Source organism: Falco rusticolus, chromosome 4, assembly GCF_015220075.1.
Source record: "Falco rusticolus isolate bFalRus1 chromosome 4, bFalRus1.pri, whole genome shotgun sequence".
Lineage (NCBI taxonomy): Eukaryota > Metazoa > Chordata > Aves > Falconiformes > Falconidae > Falco > Falco rusticolus.
The window spans coordinates 11,151,709-11,172,159 of NC_051190.1; the positions used below are offsets into that span (position 1 = coordinate 11,151,709).

General features: G+C 41.5%; 1 protein-coding gene across 1 annotated transcript; it reads right to left on the reverse strand.

Moving 5' to 3' along the window:
• Nucleotides 1–5,465: 5,465 nt before the first annotated feature.
• Nucleotides 5,466–18,522, reverse strand: SEC61A1 (SEC61 translocon subunit alpha 1). Its single transcript, XM_037384981.1, has 12 exons — nucleotides 18,406–18,522; nucleotides 16,823–16,890; nucleotides 16,060–16,125; nucleotides 15,884–15,962; nucleotides 14,150–14,281; nucleotides 13,277–13,386; nucleotides 12,904–13,057; nucleotides 11,894–12,054; nucleotides 11,050–11,247; nucleotides 10,441–10,632; nucleotides 8,760–8,836; nucleotides 5,466–7,826 (listed from the first exon to the last, which is right to left on the reverse strand). The coding sequence occupies exons 1-12, from the start codon at nucleotides 18,410–18,412 to the stop codon at nucleotides 7,640–7,642; spliced, it is 1,431 nt and encodes a 476-aa protein (XP_037240878.1). The 5' UTR covers nucleotides 18,413–18,522; the 3' UTR covers nucleotides 5,466–7,639.
• Nucleotides 18,523–20,451: the final 1,929 nt, after the last annotated feature.

A 20,451-nucleotide genomic window follows, 5' to 3' on the forward strand; every position in this document is an offset into this window, starting at 1 on the left:
GATGGAAATTTCCTAGATATCCAGCCAGGTGCTGAAAGTCCATCAGCCCCCTGCTCCCCCGACCTGAGCAGGAACCAGAGCACAGCAGAGCTCCTCAGGAGCCAAGAGATAAACCCATCAGTGGGCCACATGCAGATGACAGGGTTTCCCTTCTTACCTCCCCTCCACCCCAGTCTCCCATTTAAATGTTGGAGGATGCTAGCAGCACCTCAGCTCACATCAGGGATGCCCTGGTAAACTACAACCACAGGAAGAAATTCAATTCTGTCCTGTTCAGTCCCTCCCTTCCTCCTCTACTGCCCCATTCTCATGGACACAGAGTGCCCTTCAACGTGTTTACCTCTGCTGCAGCACATTATCAGTGGGAAATGTGAGGTGTGGATGGTGGAAGGGTCACATCCACAGAAGGACTGAAGCTCCTACACGAGCAATACCTGTTTCATGCAAGAACCTCCCACCACAGACACACCCATGGAACGCAAGAAAGCAGGACAGAGGCTTTTATTCAGGTCTTCAGAGTTGTGGGCTTGAGCCCAGGATAAATAACGATCCTTTCTCCTGATATCTAGAGGGTGCTTCTACTTCATTATGCTCATAACAAAGCTCTCTGGGCCGTAGCAATGTAACAGCTTTCAGGCAATTTCATTATTTCTCCAGCAAAGCCTTCTAGAACCCTGGTAGCATCAGTCTGTTGCACTGCTTGGGTAAATGATCCAGACTTTATAGCAATTACTTTTAACAACCAAAAACACAGAGAAATGGTTTTGCCTTCTCTTATAGTAAACGTGAAGCGTTAAACTCGATGAATTGCAGGCGCTCAAAGCTCTGATCATCGCTTAATGGACTATGCATAAAGGAAACACTCTGGACAAGTAGAGATATTCTACAAGGATGAAATAACATCAAGGCTGTGATGTCTCAACAGTTCTGAAAGAACAAAGAAAAACACGACCCTGCTGGCACATGGACCACTTGATTCTCTGACCCTCTTTTTCCTGCAGGCATGAGCTCACTGCTGACACACTGATTTGGTGATTAAGGACAGAATGAAGTGTACCACTTCATTAATTAGCTGCTCACGGTTATGTTCTAAAGACACCTACTTTATATACATACACAAGGGCAATTTGAATCTGTATTTCAAACTCTACAGAGTCAGCATTTCTTTCTGGTGCTTCAAGAACAGGCAACATCAACAGAAGAGGTATGTACAGAGATGGTGTGGTAGAGACATTGTATTTGAGTCAGGACTCTTGCAGTGATCAGCTGTATGACCAAGGACAAGTCCTGTCCTTCTCTACAGCATTTCCTTTGGGTTTTGAGTGGGTTGTTTTTTTTCTTAAATGTTTTTTATTCAGACTGTACAACCTTTGGAGCCAAATATCTCTCTCATAATTACAGCCAATACCCACCAAAATGGGCACTCTCATGCAAAACAAGCAACTTCGGCAATACAAGTAATAGCAAAGAATAGACTTCAGAAAAATGGCAACCCTTCAAGTTTACTTGCCCTAGAGCTAGAGCTCTTTTCTTTTCACACATGAGAGACGCCATGGAAGCTTCCAGCTATCCACTGCAAAAAGGGAGATACAAATGTTGAAAGCTAAATAAAAATGACAGCAATGTTCCTCAGTTGCAGAAAGTTGTGTTAGACCCCCAGCTTCTGTTACTGTGTCCCATCATTAAATTAGATAAGCCTTATCCCAAATGTTGGCTGGCTTCCACTAGCCTGTACTGCTTAAGAAATAGGAGGTGCTGAGATAAGAGGCAGTTCTTTTCTACCTACCTAAAAAGGTTAAAGCCCCCCGCCCCCTTGTAAATCTCTCCTGCTTTCAAGAGTTACTCAAAGCAAGATGGGCCAGGTTAAAAAAAAGCTCTTCTTATGACAAAGATCACCAGTTCAAGCTCTATCCTCAAACGTCTGAGATAATTAGTTCCTTTTCTAAGCACTTCTAGCAAACACGCTTCCCTATCTTACAAGCTTCTGCATCTGTACAATATTAAGAAAACTTTGTATAGTGAAAAGGGAACACCAGGTCAGGCTGGGATACCAAGGTTAAACAAAACATCAGTTTCTATAGTACCCAGGTATTCTGGGCTTTCCTTTTACTGGGGAGATGTAGTAGGCAGCTACCCCTTTGCAATATTTAATCACCACCCCCATCAGCACAGCACGCTCACGATTTGTTGCCAGCAATCATCAAAATCCTGGAGCTCAAGAGCATTCTTAGATACACTCACGTTGAGTACATCCTGGCTTCAAAAGGATACGTGTCCTCACCGCCTTGGTTGCTTCTTCCCAGAATTCCTTCATGGAGCTCTGGCCTCTCACCACACACCCACCGGTTACTGGCTGCAGCTGAGCGCTGCAATCCCACATCGTTGTGTAAATGACTACAGTTGTGGTCACGGCAGGCAAGCCCTTGCTCTAGATGCATTAGGCATAGTTCTGCAGCCCTTGGGAATCCAGCAGCAGCAACAATTCCTTGGTCTTGCATTGCCAAAAGATAAAGCTATTTAAACAAATAGAAAATTCACACTTCCATAGTGAAGTTAATCACGCAAAACGTTCTGCTTACTGTTTCCTTCTCCCTTATGTCTGCAGCTGCCTTCTTTTCTAAAGCTTCACACCACAGGCAGGCGGAAGAGACACATCAGAGCTGTAAGAACATCAAATGGCTAAAGACGTGCTGAAGATTAAAGTGGATAATACTCATCTCAGATTTCAGATAGCTAATATTCCCCCAACACTGCTCACACCATTTTTAGAATCATCCTCTTTAGACTTAACATATAAGAAGGGGAATCTGGGATTTTATATGTGCCATGTATCCGGATTTTCTCCAAAGCAATACGAAAAAATGTCTGAAACAGCTTTTTAAAAATGTATATCCTAACTGTTCTATTTGTTCCCTCTGTTTCAAGCTCTCAGGTATTCGTATTGCTGGAAAATTGACTGGCCCAGTCTTCCTGTTCTCCAACAAAAAAAATGTCTCAGAGCAGACATCCCATCTCTGACCTTGACAGCCCACTCTGCGATGACAAAGCGTATCATGTCTGTGCTCATTCAGTCTCTGGCCCCTCTGATACAACTGCCAAAGGAGGTGCCAATTGTCAGGGTATTTCCTTTCTGCCAAGCGCTGCCAGCTTGGCTAGCATCACCTTAGCAATAGCCAGAGGATTGCTAGAACCTGGCCCACAGAAGAGCTCCCATTTTAGCCGATCCATCCAGTCACATATTATAAAACGGCAGCTTAAAGTCTAGCTGACTAATTAGGTCCCCGGCTTAGGATGTTGATTTTGTTTTTAAATGCTTCTTTTTTTTGGTCTTCCTTCCAGTCCCATAAACTGCCTCAGTCTAGGCTTAAATCCTGTAGCCATACGCAGACGACTAAGTGGCTGTAACAGCAACTGCCCCTTGACACCTAGCGTGCTTGAAGAATACTAGAAAATACTCTAATTATTATAAACTCTCCAACAGAAGGCGATCATTTTCAGCATTTCGGCTTCAAACAGCCTCAGTGCTGGTGCCAGTTCTAAGAATACAATACGATACCGTGCAATAAGTACTGGCTAACTCTGTTCCCGAGTTTTGACGTTGTGACAGCCACCAGCACCGCAGCAAAGGGAAGAACGTGCACTGGGAGCAGGTTTAACAGCACTTCACCGACCCAAGTTGCCTTGAACCCGGTGCCTCGAATCGCAGCGTAACATTGCCACCCGGCGGGCGAGCGCTCCCCTCCGTGTGCCAGCAGCCATCCTCGGGAAGGGCTGGCGAAGCTGGGGGGGGGCTGCGTTTCCCAGAGCCAGGCCCCCCACAACAAGCAGGCATTGTTTGAACACCTGCACGTCTCCCGGTGCCGCTGGGAGGGAGCCAGCAGCGCCGCCGGCCCTGGCCGCAGTGCAAACCCTGACCTCGCCGGGCGGAGGCTGGGGGTCCGTGCGGGAGAGCTGCCGGAGGCTGCGTACCGAGCAAAACAGAGTTTCAGAAATGTCATCGGTGTCCCTCTCCTGCACACCTTCCCTGAAAGCACTCTGCTCGTGATAACCAGGGCTCGAACGGCCGCTCAGCACCCGGCTGGGCATCAGGAGGCAGCTTTAGTATTCCAGGCAGCGAGGGCTGATTGAGGACGTCGGTAAGCAAACAGCAGCTTACAAAAGCCTGCACACAACTCCCCAAAGTGGTGATCAAATTGAAGGCTGCCTAAAGCTCGCTGTAAGAGAGAATAATTAGGAAAAGCAGTTACTAGGCCACTCGGCTTCCTCCTTTACTGAAAGCTGGCTGAGAAATCTATTTCACAAATCACAGACTGTTTACGGTACAGGGACAGGGTTATCCCCAGAAGAAATCGATGGAGCAGAGCCATGAAATGTTTTGGAGTAAGGCAACAACCTTTACAGTTGCAGCCAAAGGGAATTTGTTTTTAAACAACAACAAAAAATATCCAACAACAAACAAAACGTTCAAGGAATTAAGAAAAAAAAAAAAAAGTCTCTCTGTTTACCATCTCAAAATTATATGGAGATAGGCCCTAGGAATTAGTGAACTAGAAATAAACCAGATGATTTTTAAGGCCTCATGAATAATGGTGATGGGGACAAAATCAAACACTCGGCACTTCAGTGCTGTGGCACAAGCTTTCACGTGAAATCGAGAGCGTGTAAGAGGCTGTGTGAATAATTTTGCACTGAAATGCTACCAGCAGAAAGAGGATCTCAGACTTTGCCTCGGTGTTGGTATTTCACCTAGCTGTCTTGCTGATAACTCATCTACAGTGACTTCAATTACTTCTCTGATCATACGTGCAACAACACAATATTCCTACAGCAACCACAGTTATTAAGGCAAGTTTCCCGAGGGAACGTAAAAGAGCAAGGGAGAAATCACACTGCTGTTTAGAACGACTAATGCTGTTCATACACAACCAGCATCTTGGACAAAGTTCTTGCACCCAGTACCAGTATTTTACATAAATTTGCTTTTAAGTACTAGGGTATTTCTAGTCAGGAGGAAATTTGTTTTTTTTCCTTACTCCAAGTTAAGTTTAAAAACTCAGAGGGCAAAACAATACTAGGAGTATCATGAGCTTTGAGTTGTGTTGTTTCAATTAATTCCTGTTACTAAAGTCATGCTACAAAAAGACTGGCACGCATTTCATGTGGAAACACAGTTTTTGTTAAAACTGATGCATCATTACCTCACTCTCCCACTATTTGCCTGTGAAATGCCTTCTGAATTACAATTCTTCTGGAACAGGAAAGCCCAGAGGAATGGGTAAGGTTCTGTTATTTTGGCAACCTATTGTTGAGAGAAGACCTTGGAGTACACACAATTAGTCTTTATTTTACACTGACACTCTTAAACAAGCTGTTCTGAGAGGGATCACTCAGAGTCTTGTAGGCAGGCAACGTTACTTAACAAGTGTTAGAACCTTAACAGTATTCAAAGCACCAAAAGCCAAACATTAGCTCCAAAGATGTACTTTATTTCTTTATAAAGCAGATTGTTTAGGTATTATTTCTTTTTTGTGAACGTCCACTGTATGACCAGCAGGTCCTGCTTTGAGGACATAGCTGCTTGATAACAAAGACTTCACCACTAGACAACAAAAGTACAGATGCATAGAACAAGTGCTGCTTAGACACTGAAGAGCTAATGGTCTAAACTGCAACCGGTTCAAACAGATATGACCAAAAATACAAGTACAGCTCCAGCCCAGCCAGAGCTGTGGGCCCAAAAGTGGAGTCCTTTTTATTTCAAAATAAAATTTGTATTGGGCTTCCTGGAAAAAAAACCAGCAACAACAAAATCCCCAAAGCAGAAGAACCATACCACGCTCCTTCCCTCTCTTTTGAAAGTCACTTATTAACCGTCCCTTATTTCACATCAAAATGGTGCTGTGGCATGCTAGTACTTTCTATAAAAGACAGGAAAATTATTGAACACAGTGTGAAGTAATAGTGAATGGTTGGTAGCGAGCATTTCACGGGTACTTTATCCTAATACTTTTTGTCCCTTTCCCAATCGTGATCCTCACCCCAGGAGTTTCGCTTTGATTGATAGGTGTATCTCATCCCGAATTTGCAGATTTCTCACACATTTGGTATTTGAGCTCAGTGCATTAACAAGGGCTTCTGGATGTCATCCGTGCTCCTTGGGTATGTAAGAGTCCCGACACGCCAAGCAGAAACAGAAATTCATATACTGTTAGCCGAACATGCCAAAATGCACAGAAGGCATGTTGATGCAGTGTAGAGAAACATTCCAATATTATAACTCCTCATTCTGGTTTCCATGTCGTCCAATACTGATTGAGGAAAAGTGTATTTACAAGACTCGTAGACAGATATTTGCATTTGGTCCTAGGCACCTGATTAGTACTGACAACCTAAATTAAAATGGAAAATTAAGTATTATTCTGGTCCATTAAAGCCAATAATGTAACTTCTCCAATTTGAAGGCGTGATCTTCAAAAACAGGAGTCCCAATGCCTTCTGAAAAGGTACTTTTCTATGCACCATTCGAATCAATGACATTATAGGATGGAAAAGGCTTCCACATAAGCAACTTACAAGAGTTATCTGACAAGGGTCTCATATCTAGGCCTATAGAAATAGACAAGTAGCACACATTCTTTTCACACTCCTTTGTGGCAATGAGACTCAAAATTCACTAGGTATGAGTAGTCAGATAACATCCCGATTGCTACAAGACCAGAATTAATTATATCAATGAAACTTAGCTTTAGCAAAGAGCACAAGCAGATTTGCATCTAAGCAGCCATAACGTCCATTTCTTTCAGCTAGCATCAGAACTACCACTAATGGCAATGAAAACTAATTAGAATGTTTTACAAAGCTGCCAGTATGACCAAGTTTTGAAGTTGCAACTCTTAGGCACAGACTCTGGCAGAATCTAGATTGACCTGAGTTTTCTGCTTATAGAGGAGGGGTGGTGGGAAAGAACACATTCCCACCTTATACAGAAACTTGACAACAGTCTCAAGCCAATATTCAACATCTGACAAGGTCTAGCGCAGTGATTACAAGACAAAACATTTGGAGTTAGAGATATCATTTAGTAAAAAGAAACAACTGCCTTCCAAATCTGCCATACTGAAAAAACAACCCCAAACACAAACCTGAACATATTAAACACTGTTTGTGCTTGTAACTGTAATTATGGAACTTGAGCATCAGAGGGAGAGATTTTTCTGACCACCATTGCAAAGGAGCTGCAAAAACAAGTTAAATGGAAAAAAATCCCTTCCAAACATTCATTTAACAAACATTTATTAAAACCTGTAAAAGCTTCAGGTATACTAAATTTGAAAGGGGCTCCAAAAAAATTTCAAGAGTCATTGAACTAAATCCAAATCAGAAAGCTGATTCTCCTAATACATAATTAACAAACAACTTTCTTAAAAAAAAAATATTTTGTACATATTTCCTCATCAATTTATAAAATGCAAACAGTACGCTAGAAAAGTTTGAACATAAGGGAATGCGCTTTGGAAACATTATTAAAATATGTGTTCCTATAGAATGGCATTATCAAGTTTATTTTACTTCTTTTCACCTGACTGGCTATATTTGAGAATGTTCCTCCCCTCTTTCCTGGGTCCATGAGAAGCTAGGTTTAGAAAAGAAGAGCTCCCATACTGCCAACTTCACTCTGTTCCTTTACAAAAATTTCAAAGTACTGATAAATGATAGTGACAGCAAGCAAAATTCCAGTTCCAGACCCAATTGCCCCAAGGAAGTCTGCCAACACAGAGAGGGCGCCAATACAGAGACCACCAAACGCAGCAGCTGTCGGGATGTACCTGTAAAACACAAAATGAGAATAGAAAAGGTGCCAGGTTTGCTCAGGATACTAACAAATATTCTAGGGTTAGTGGCATATGGGATCTAAGGGAAGTGTCTAAATTAAGAGGCAGATTTTTTTGTAGAAAACCAATCCCACCAAGAACAGAAAGAACACTACAGAGATAATCTAACCAGGTAGGTAAAAAACCAAGAATGAAACTAGATGAAAGGAAAAGAGTCAATAGCAGAATACTCCCTTCTCTCCTGGGTCCACAATACAAGGTAAGAAGTGTGCAATAGTGCCAGTATACCAGGTAAGGAAATAAAAAGCTGAACCCAATTTGAGGGGAAAAAAAATGCTAAGCTAAGAAGAGAAGGTATTGCAGTCTACCATCAAGCACACAGATTAAGCTTATGGTTACTAGCTCTTCAACTCATTTGCAGACGACTGAAATCTAAAGTTAAGATAACTTTTCTGTAACATGAAGGATGAATAGGTCCTACTCTGCAGTTAGAAAACCTAGAGGCTGACCCCTGCCTACCTCTGCACCTTGTAGATTTAAGTAACTACTTGTTTTAGAAGCAAGGTCTGCATGAAAACAGTACTCAAGACGTAACACATTAAAAATTACAGTAAAAAAAACCAACTTGTGCATCAGGTTGAAGTAGTGAAGTAAATTCAAATGCTCATTATTAGCTATCCTATAAAAGTAGTAAGAACAGGAAAATACAACCCCCAGAACTTAAGGCATATTCTCTTAGCTGTAAGGCGAGAATATGCTGTACTGTACCACCCTTCCATTAACGAGACAATATTCTGCGTCTCACGCACGTTATGAAGCTGAAAGAATGTTGTTCTAGAATCTAGAAAATGGAAGTCAAAGAAAAGTTTGCCATGTGTTTTCCCCCATAACACCTTGCATAAACAGCCTGTGAAATGTGTAGCTCACCTGTTTAGTTCATGTACCATCGAAGTTTCTCTGTGGCCTCGCATTACCATTTGTTGTTCTTTCAATTGTTTGGCAACCTGTATTCAATCAAGGAATGGAGCAAGTAAGTTTAGCATTATTTGCCAAGGCCATGGAACTCAGTACTACGGGAAGGAAAACGGAAGCAAGACATTTCAGTAAATGGTGGTGTGTTTAGGTGTTTTTTGGTATTGTTTTGGTTTTTATATTATTCATCTGAGTTTAAAATATCCAGTATTTTAACTTCAGATAGGTTGCAGTCACAGGCACTTTTCCACACTCTCAATTACACAAAGCTTTTTGGATAATTCTAGTCCTACCTAGACAAGGAAACTCTGGAAATTGGTAGGCTTTCATACACACCATTCAGTTCCTGTTCTGCCACCTACCCTTCTCCTGATTAGTGTTTAGTAGATGTTAGCAAAACAATCCTATAAAGCATCCACACCGTTTCAGTTAGTCCAAATGAATGTGGGAAACAGCTTGTGGGGCCATATTAAAAACCGTACATTTAAAAGAATGCCTTCTTGGGACATTATTCTTAAACTGGGTTTCTGCAATTGCACAGGGTTACAATATATAGCCCTGCAAACATTTCACTAAAAACGAAGGGTAACAAACTCTAGCAAGGGACCTTCTAAAGGTGCTTGTCACTGAATCTAATGTACTGAGAAAACACACTTTCAGATGATTAAGCTACCAGTCCTCCACCATATAGTGAACATTTAAGTAATGATTCACCAATTTTTATATGGCCTTGTTTACGTGAAATTAAAATAATTTTATTCAGTATAAGGAAAGTATATTAAAGTGTTAAAAGCTGTACATTGGTTTATACTGAAATAAAAATCTGGCTATACATGGCTGTGAGTGCCTCCCTGCATGCCTGACAAGCAGCTAAATTCAAGTCCAAAATGAGAGAGTGCTCACGCTGTTACAGTAACTGTGCAACTATTACATATTTGTTAAAGAATGGATTAAGCTATTCCATATGGCTGCCAAGCTTGATTTCCTACCCAAAACCACACAATACAAACATACCACGATGACAACTATTTTCCATCTTGTTTTCCAATTCCAATTTCAGAATGATACAGTTGCTGAATATCAAATATCCTGTAGCAAATGGAAATTTTGAGAAGCTAGGCTCAGGTACATTAATGCGCTGCACTATATTCTCTGTTATCAGTGCTCTCAAATTAAAAATAACAACCTCTAGTTAATCTTCCCCCAAAAGAAGTTAAGAATTCTCTATGCCAGGCATGGGTATTCAAGCTTTACCTGGAAGTTAAGTGGCAGCTGCCTTGTACACAGTGCATCTGTTACTTGGCACAGAAAGTTTCTACCTTTCCTGTTACCTCGCCTGCCCTCGCACTGATGAGATGTTACACAGGAATGCTGAAAGTTTCCTAATGCCAATGAAAGCAATTTTGTTGCCGCTGTTCTTGAAAAAGCAGTAAAGAAAACGGGGAAAAAGTTACCCCCATTCTGCCCCCATCCTCCCCACTTACAAAAAAAGACACAGTCACTGTCAATACAAACAATAAATATTACCAAGATTACCAGCAAAATAGCTATTTCAGAAGACAGTCAGTCTTATTCCTACAACAGCCCATTTGTTCTCATCACGTAAGCTTACACAATTTGTCATTTTAAAACTTACATCTTTGGCAGAGGAGCCAGAGACTTCAATCCATGTCTTGGAGAAGAAAGCACAGGAGCCCAGCATAAATACAATATAAACAACTGCATGTACAGGGTCTTCTAACACTGAAGAAAAGGACTCTGGAGGTGACAGATAATAACAAAGTCCACCAACTGGGTAAGCACGAGCAGGGCCTCCAGATGACGTGTCCTAGAAGAAAGAAGTCACCTTTTCTTTAGTAACTTAGGTGACCTCACTATTTCTTAGCCATTAGGCTATGTCTGGATTTATATCACCTTCATATCACTGTGTATCATTACCAGTACAGCAGCACACAGAGATTCAACTTTACTATGACAAGCAGTTTCTAAAGTGGAAATCGAATACAATAATGAAGAGCAAAAATACCTAGGACAGCAAAGAACAGTCCAAGGTAAAAGTTAAATGGAGACCTAACATCTACACTCAAGACAGCTGGTCTCATACTCTACCATTAAACAAATGGCTAATTTCAGTGTACATGACCACCTGTAGAAGTGTGCCTTAATATTTAGAGACCATCTCTTTAACCATGCATTTTAATGGTGGTCTTATAAAGCTGTATGCAAGATTAGAAGGAATACTCACAGACCAAGTGCCCAGCAGGCTAACCAGTAAGTTGCCACTGAAGCGAGCAGAAAGCATCTGGGAGATGACATACAAGTTTGACACCAGGGCAGACTGAAGAATAATGGGAATGTTGGAGGTATAGAACAGCTTGATAGGGTAGGTGTTGTACTGGCCACGGTAGCGAGCAGATTTGATAGGAAGATCCACTCTGAAGCCCTGAAAAGTTTTCAAAAGAAAGTCCCCCATTACAACTGGCATGAACCCATACCACAGGTCATAAATGCAACTGCAATTCCTTGACAGCAACAGAAAAAAACCCCTGCAATCATTTTGTGCAACTACACATACTCTACCCATAAGGCTATCCATGTGAACACTTCTGCAAATGGCCTGGAAGCCGGCAGGGCTGTCTAAACACACACATATAAGAAGGCATGGAAAGCCACAGACATCAGAAGAAATCTAAAGTTTCAAGAAGACTGAACATAGTGTCCCGGAAAAGAAACATTAAAACCTTCTATATTCATCAGCAGTTTGCTGCAACAAACAGTAAGAGACATACAGGCTTGAAGACTTCAGAGTATTTTCCAGTAAAAAGCAAGAGCATTTGGGTTAGACAATACTGCACATGCATGTTCATATGTGGGGTTTTTTTCAGTGACCAAAGTTGGTCTGAAGTCTATTATGTGGCTACAGTAAGATTAAGAGAAGCTAGTGTTAAATGAACATTCAAACGTTGCAGGTACAAAAATGAGTCTTCTGAAGGCACTAGAAAGTGAAAATACAATTTCTCATAGAAGGAAGCAGATTACAGATCTACTTCCATATCAACAGTTTCACAGGCCTCGTTATTCCAACTGACCTGGAAATAAATTACAATAGCGAAGACAAAGATGGTGGCAATCAGGTTCATAAGGTTGGGGAGATTCTGACGGTAAAAAGCCTCACGAAGAGCTCTGACTTTGTCTGTACGAGTAGCCAGAAGATGGAACAGAGCAATGATGGCTCCCTCAAATTCCATGCCTTGGAAAGGAAAAGAAAAACCAAGTTAGGTGTGCTGTGATTATCTCCCAACTTCAGTGCTTTGTCCCATTAGGTATATTTCTGAACTAGAGGATTCAGAATGGGATATATCTCCAAGTCTCTTGCATCTAGAGCATGCTGTCAGACTTTTCCTACTGCCATCCTTCATATCAGCTACAGTATGTCCAAAATTTGTTTTTTAAATCTCCCTGTAGTGGCCTAGAAACTAAATCATAACCCAAAGATCAAATGAGATAATTTTATTGGTCTCCAGAAATACTGACATTCACTAAGGTCTTTACCCCTTTCCTCCTCCCCACCAAATAAACAAACAAAAAAATTGGATGAGAGGCAGCATGCTTTCTAGTATCATTCACAGTGACACACAAGTTATTGTTTGCATTACAGAAAATACGATAACCTCAGTTATGTTTTCTATTATACAGCACCAAACAAAATCACCTTCTGTAACATTCGGAGAATAAGGTCTTTGGGGCAAAGAGTAAAAAAAAATGCAAGGTGCAGAAAGAAACAGATGATATTTGTCAGTAAGCTGGGAAGCAACCATAATACAATGGCAGTCTACCATTATTGAGTTTTAATGGAGGCACCGTAAGAAATTCAAGTTCAGGAAATATCTTGAAAGACACTACAAAATTAAAGAGAAATGTCTTTGTAGTTGCACCTTGTGTAGGAGCACTTGCTGTATTAACAAGATTCACTACATGGCAATTACACAGCCAAGATGCTAGCAGCAGCGTTTGCCATTTAAGTTGACATACTGCAAAAAATAGATTTTGCCTTTTTTGTACAAAAATTTTGTAACGAAAACAGACTATGCCATATTACCTCGTCCTGTGTTCACTGTAGTGGGGCTGAATGCTTTCCACACAATAGTCTCACAGATATTGGTAGCAATGAAGAGAGAGATGCCAGAACCGAGACCATATCCTTTCTGCAGGAGTTCATCCAAGAGCAGAACTATCAATCCAGCAACAAATAGCTACAGTAAAGAAAGAAATACAGCATTAGTCCCATCCTTTCTTAAATTTTGTTAAAAAAGTAACTTGTATTAAAAGAGAAGGAAGGTGTGTGTGTGTGTATATATATATATATGAATGAGGAAGCAGGCACACTTCAATCTCTGCATGTTGGGCAGGCAGTCCGTAAGGTGGACTTTTTGACTCTTTCAGAGGGAAAGCAAGAGAGGACTAGAAATCACCTGAATCGTGATAAGCAAGCAGATACCAGCACCCATCTCAGATGGGTCTCCATACATCCCAGTCATTACATAGACAATAGACTGTCCAATGGTAATGATCATTCCAAACACTGTAGAATAAGAAGAAAAAAGTACATATTTGTTCTGGACATCTAGGTCAGTGGGCAATTAGAGAAATACAAACCACTTTCTCTTTGTAGAGAAAACTGGGAAGGAATACATTGTCACAGGATGTTTAAATTCAAAGGTAAGGTGTTTGTCTGAAATCTGGCACTAAAAATACAAATACACACAGACACTTCACTGAAGGTTGCTTTAGATATTGAAAACTGAGGGTGTTATGATATTACTGTAGCAATTTATGAATTGTTTTCCCAGTGAACAGATCAGTAAATAGTGCAATACAGCATCAAATAGCTAAAGAACACTCAAATTTTTCTAAAAGCCATTTATCAACTGAGCACAGAGATCTCTTATTGCTGAGAACAAGCCATGCTTGATACTGCAAGGTAGAAACAACTAGAACAAACACCCTAATAGTAACTTTTCTAGGTTAACACTGTCCAACACAGTTGAAAAGTTCAGTCCCCACAGTCTACGTATTACTTAATTTAACTGGTGAGATTACAGCAGCAGTGCCAATCGCAGATATTTTTCCTTTTCAAACCTTTCTGAAGCTAAACAGCTAACAAGCCAGAAAGCAGACAGTAAAAGGCTGATTAAAGACAGAAACCTGTGGCACAACATGAACACACAGCATGAGAGAAACCCATGTACCCGACTTGAACATTCATCACACAGTAAGTTTACACTTTCTGTTTGTTAAGTTTAGATACTCTAGAACATCAGCCTTGAATATCAGCTGTTACTCACATTTCTGTGCTCCATTGAAGAGAGCTCTGTCCTTTGGGGTGTCACCAACTTCAATTATCTTAGCACCTGCCAAGAGCTGCATGATGAGCCCAGAAGTGACAATAGGTGAAATCCCCAGCTCCATCAATGTACCTGACGGACACAGGAAGAGCAACAAAAGAAAATAATGGGGTGTACCATACCCAGGCACCTCTGAACTTCAAAACTGCTTTTTTCCACCCTTTATGCCATGATGGAGAAAATATAAAACTCCAAACCTCCACAAATGTAAAAGGTTTAAATAGCAGAAGCTTGTTAAAAGTCAGTCTGATGAGTAATGTGATATTCCTTAGTACCTTTTAAAAAACACATTCACTGAAAAAGACTGTTGTTATCCAGAACAGATTTACTCCGCATCAAACAAGTGTTGTGGTTTAACCGCAGCTGGCAACTAAGTACCACACAGCCACTCGCTCACTCCCCCCACCCCCAGTGGGATGAGGAGGAGAATGGGGGAAAAAGGTAAAATTTGTATTTCAATTATTAATTTGTTCTTACCTCAACACACAATATTACAATAGCAACAATAACAATAACTGTAATGAAAAGAAGAGAGAGGGAGAGAAAGGAATAAAACCCAAAAAGAAAAAAAAAAAAACCAACCAAGTGATGCACAACACAATTGCTCACCACTTGCTGACCAATGTCCAGCCAGTTCCCGAGCAGCCATGGGTGGCCCCCAGCCAACTCCCCCCAGTTTATATACTGAGCATGACGTTCTATGGTTTGGAATATCCCTTTGGCTAGTTCGGGTCAGCTGTCCTGGCTATGCTCCCTCTTGGTTTTTTAGGCAGCCACTCATTGGCAGAGCATGGGAAACTTGAAAAGTCCGTTATTTAGGATAAGCGCTACTTAGCAACAACTAGAACATCAGTATGTTATCAACATTATTCTCATACAATGCTGTGTTTTGGATTTAGTATCAGCTACTAAGAAGAAACTTAGCTCTATCCCAGCTGAAACCAGGACAAGATAGGAATTTGCTTTCTGCCTTTGACAATGAGTCACTTAATTATCTGTAATTTTAAACAGGAAAACCCAAACTTTTTTCAGGAGTACACCAAGCTGCATGCATGCATATGGGCACATCTCATTATGATATAAACTAATAAATAGCTCAAATGATATATAATGACAAAGTGAATTCAAGAAACTGTCACCACTCCCTCTACAAGAAAATGTAGAGGCTTTTTTTATAAACTATTTTTATAATCTAAACTATATATACTATATAAACTATATATATAAACCCTACATATATATAAAAACATAAACTATTTTATAAACTTTATAAATAAATTATCATGAATTTTAGTCTTCTGTGAGACAGACTCAAAGATGTCACCCAGAAAACAACACTCATGTAATATGGTTTGAAACATAAACCACCTGAAATATATACAAAAGACAGCAACAGCAGCAATACAGGTAATTCTTCCCTAATCCTTTTCACTCCAAAATGCTCCTTGATTTTTGTACATATAACATTGCACACAGCCAACCATAAACTCATTTTGTCCACAAAGTTATGCCTTTCCCAATGCCACCCTGGATTATGATTTTACATAATACATAAAATGACTTATCCCCCTCTACTTCAGATATTTTCGTTGTTGGAGTGCAACGTAAGAACACGTCCAAAGATGTTTTGATTCAAGCTATAAAAACCCCACCCTCCTGAAAGACTGGCCATACCTCTATTTGACGCCAAAATCACTCTCATCCAGTAGAAAGGATCTGCAGAGTCTGATGACATGATACCGAACAAGGGAATCTGCATTTCCAACCAACAGAGGAAAAATGGATTAGAGACTTCATAATATCCTTTAAACATTTTAGCTCTTCCTTAAAAAGAAGAGAAAGAAACATACCTGGCAGCATACTAAGAAGATGAAGAGTGTGATAGCTGTCCATAGTACCTTTTCCTTAAACTGAATCTAAAGGAAAAAAACAAAACCAAAAACCAGCAACCAAAGATGATAAAGCTGTCAAGATAACCAGATCTAGTCAATCAGGCAAACTTTCATAGTAGCTAAAGCACACTTGATTTTCTCATGAGGGACAAAGTACAGGACATCCTAAAGAAAATAACTCACTGTTCATCCCTTTTATACTATGTAAGGCCAAGGAAAACGTCAAAGCTTTATTGAAACTTTAACCCAAATAGACAAGCTTATGTCAATGGAAAGTAATTCTAGTATTTTCACAGAAATGAGTCTTGTATCTTTCTAAGAAAGAGCCTGTGGTGAGAAAAAAAAAAAAAAAAAAAAGAGAGAGGCGTATCTTAGCAAATAACCTCAGATTAGAACTGAAGAAGCAAAGATTTTCAAGTTGCTATTTTAAACTATTATAGTTTACACTCTGGTATATACTGCTTTCAACATTTCACTGCTGTGGCATAACCACAACTGCACAACTGCATTTACCAGCAAATATATTCTTGTACAACCGTATCCACAATACCCACAATACAGGGTGTGCTAGACAAGCCCTGCACTAAAAACAATTTTGCCTAAAGCTGCCATTCTCCGAAGAGGAAAAAAAATAAAATCCTAATCCCACAAATGCAAACTAAGCTGTAAACATTTTATATTACACAAATACAAACCTGTGAATAAAATTGTATTAACTTACCTTCCGTTCTGGCTTTTGGATTTCAGGTAAGATAACACAGAAGGGCTTGATTACTTCAAGAAATTTTACTGTATGGAAATTAGTTAAAAAGACAAAGTGAACACACAAATACAACAAACACTGGGAAAAGCTCAAGTAAAACTGAATTTGGACATGTACTTTACATATTAAAAGTCTCAGTTAAGGACAAACGTATATCATTGTTTTGATTTTTTAAAAAGTTCTTATCTGTTCTAAATATACCATACTAGCTGAATCTCTGTGTAAGTACAGCATGGACTGGAAACAAAAAGAAAAAAGTCAAGAGTTTTCCCATTTTACTAAGTACACTGACAGTGCAAAAAACGCCTTGCCATTGTTTTGCATGAGTTTACCAATACCTTTGAACTTTTATTTAATAATAGCTTCACCCCTAACCTGGTATTTGAGAAATACACCACCTGAAATACAATACTTTTAGGCCATACAGCTTAAGAATTCCTTCATGCTGTCATAAGCAACAATTCAAGTTACTTTACAAAACACCTCACGCAATGATCTCCTCCTAGTCAAAAGGACATAGCCTTTGATCTGAAAAGTCTGAGTCTTTAAGCATACAAAAGAAGAGGGTATCTGCAAAGTCACAAGTTCTCCTACGAGCAGAGATCTGATTTTGAACAGAGTTAATGCTTAACTTCTTAAGATGAATCTCAGACTGCACCTATATTTTGGGCTGATCTGAACTAAAAAGTGTATGACGATGCAGAAGACCTGAAACTACTGGTGGCTTTCCACTTTTCTGTAGAAGGCAGCAACTTCAGTGGCAGTTTTGTAACACTTTAAAACCAGCCCATAAAAATTATTTACTTCATTTCAAACGATTAATTGTCTGAAGTTACACTGGATTGTGGTTTTAAACTTGAAGCAAATCGCGATTCTCCCCTACATCTACAATACTATTCCAATTGACTAAGATGATTTTTCAAGCAGCTCTTTCTCGAAGTAGCAGACTGAAGACTGCCATTCACCCAGGTTACCTCCAGACTTCAGATCACTGTTTATAGTTTACTCTGGCAATTGGAAGCGTTGTGAGCAATCGCCAGCCTGACTACCCGTCGCTCCCTGTCTCCTCACGGCATAAGCACACCCGGGCCTGGGGCTGGCTGTGCCCGCCAAGCGAGCGGCCCGGCCGCCGGGCATGGCAGCGCCAGGTCCCTTCCCTAGGGACATCTGCCATCACCAGGACACGGGTCCTTCACCGCGAGATGGGGGGGCGGATAACCCAGAGGGAGCTGCTGTACAAGAGAAGGGAAATGGGCGCAGGACTGACCACGGCGGGAGTGCCGCCGCCGGCGGGCAGCCCCCAGGGCCATGGGGCCCCGGCGCCTCAGAGGGGCTCCCCGCCGCCCGGGAGGGGAGCGCGGGGGAGGGGAACGCGGGGAACGGGCCGCCGCGCCGCCCCTGAGGAGGGCCCATCCCCAGGCGCCTGCGAAAAAGGAGCCGGTGGCCGAGCCGCGGCACCTTGGCCGTCGCGCACTCCGCGAAGACGCCGCTCCCGTCCCCTCCCGCCCGCCGCCGCCCGGCCGAGGCGCCCCGGTACTCACTGCCCATGGCGGCCGCCGGACGGGAGGCAAGAGCGAGCGGCGGCGGCAGCTGCCTCGGAGAGACACGTCAGGGATAGAGCCCGGCCGCCCCCTTCCGCTTCCTGCCACGCGCCGGGCCCGCCGGGCCCCACCGCCGCCGCGCAGGCGCTGTAGGCCGCCCCGGCTACCGCCGCCCTCCGCTGCCCCCAGGGCAAGGAGCCTACAACTCCCGTCATGCATTACTGCCAGAGCAACCCGCACCCCCAAGAAGGGCGGGGGGACCCCGACGCTTATTGGCTCCCCGAGGGTCTAGGAAACCAATCAGATGGCGGAGTGGCGCACGGATTTCTGGGAGTTGTAGTCTTGCTCGCCCTGGCAGCCATCTTAATGAGGGGTAGGCCCGGCCCCGGGGCAGGGCCGCGGCGGTGAGGTTGGGAGTTACGTCAGGGGGTGCATGTTTTAGCTAGTAGAGATCTTATGGAATTACTGTATTAGAGAATTATTATTTATAACAATTAAATAATTAAATAATTTTAAATATTATTATATATTATTATAATATAATATAATATAATTATATAATATAATAATATTCTAATAATATAAATAGCAATAATATGTAATTAGAGAAATCTCTAGGAATTACTGAAGACATCTGCCAATGGGTCTGAGAATGTTTTAGTTATTCTTGTGCATAGCTCTTGTCCAGAGCAGCTTATTTCAAAACATCTGGTTTATCAAAAGTGATTTTAACCCACCCATTTCTAATTAGAGATAAAGCAACGGCTTCCCAGCTGCCAAGCTATCTTGCAGAGGTTTGTTGATAAGATCTTTTTGACTTACTAATGTAGGTGCTGTGCCTGGCTTACCTGCGCCAACAGGTGGAAAAGAGCGAAGGCCTCGCCGTGGTTTTGTGGAAGTCTGGGCAAGGGACCGCCAGCAGTGATCCAGGGGAGGGGTGGCAGCAGCCTCTGATGAAATGCCAGAATCTGCTGGATTTATTAAAATAAGGCAAACTATTGTGAGAGGTGCTGATAACATCACTATGCCAGATCACTGGTATGTTAGAAAGATTAATATGGATTTACCTATCTCTAAATGGCTCATCTGCTTTTAGTCTAGGTAGTTGTCTAGACTCTGTGATCAATGAAGGCAGAAGGAGACACCTGGAGAAATACTCACTCTACCTATCTTACACATCTGTTTTCAGATTACACGAATTATCCTCCAGAAGTATCTATCTGTATCGATTATAGAGGGAACTAAGGTGACCACTTCAGACCAGATACCTGTATTTTACACATCTGATGTTAGAAGAGATGAATTCCACCCATAAAGACTAAAGGTTGTCTAAATGTAAAACATGTACTACAAAATTATATATCTCAATATACCTCTATTGCATTAGTACAAAGTTGACATTTAATTACTGCTTTTGAAATTGGGCTTTACTCTGTGGCAACTGACTGTAGATGCTGGACCCAGTTGTGTTGAATTGTGCCCCGATGCACACAACAAAGACTATATGATTGCCTCAATAGCCGGAGGTAAAAAGCGGAAAATAGAGACAGAGAGTAGAAATGAGGAGAGAAGCACAGATTAGTTTTTCACTGCCGCCAAATGGTTCTAGTTCTATGGCATTGCTTGCAGAAACTGGCTGCAATCACTTTTTAAAGAGATCACATTTTCCATGTCTGTGATGTGCTCACACTCTGTTCCCACACCGGTACATTTTATCAGGGTGTCAAAGCTTGCACGTTGCATTGAATAAAGGCCTTTTTTAACCAAGGAAGATAAAAGAGACACACCAGCTGTTGTTACACCACGTCTCCTAGCATCTGTGGGCTGGGATCGCTAGAGGGCATTACAAAACTATTCGTTTATACACACGTGTATAAGTGTACACATGCACACAAACATTGACACAAACAAGACCTTACAAAACAGGGCTAGTGAATATTTGTAGCATCGGTCTGCAAGAGAGGTCCTGTGCTAGCAATAGCCCTTTGTGTGCTGGCTCTGTTTAATAGTGTTTGCATGCAGTCTGATTTTTGATGTACAAACTCC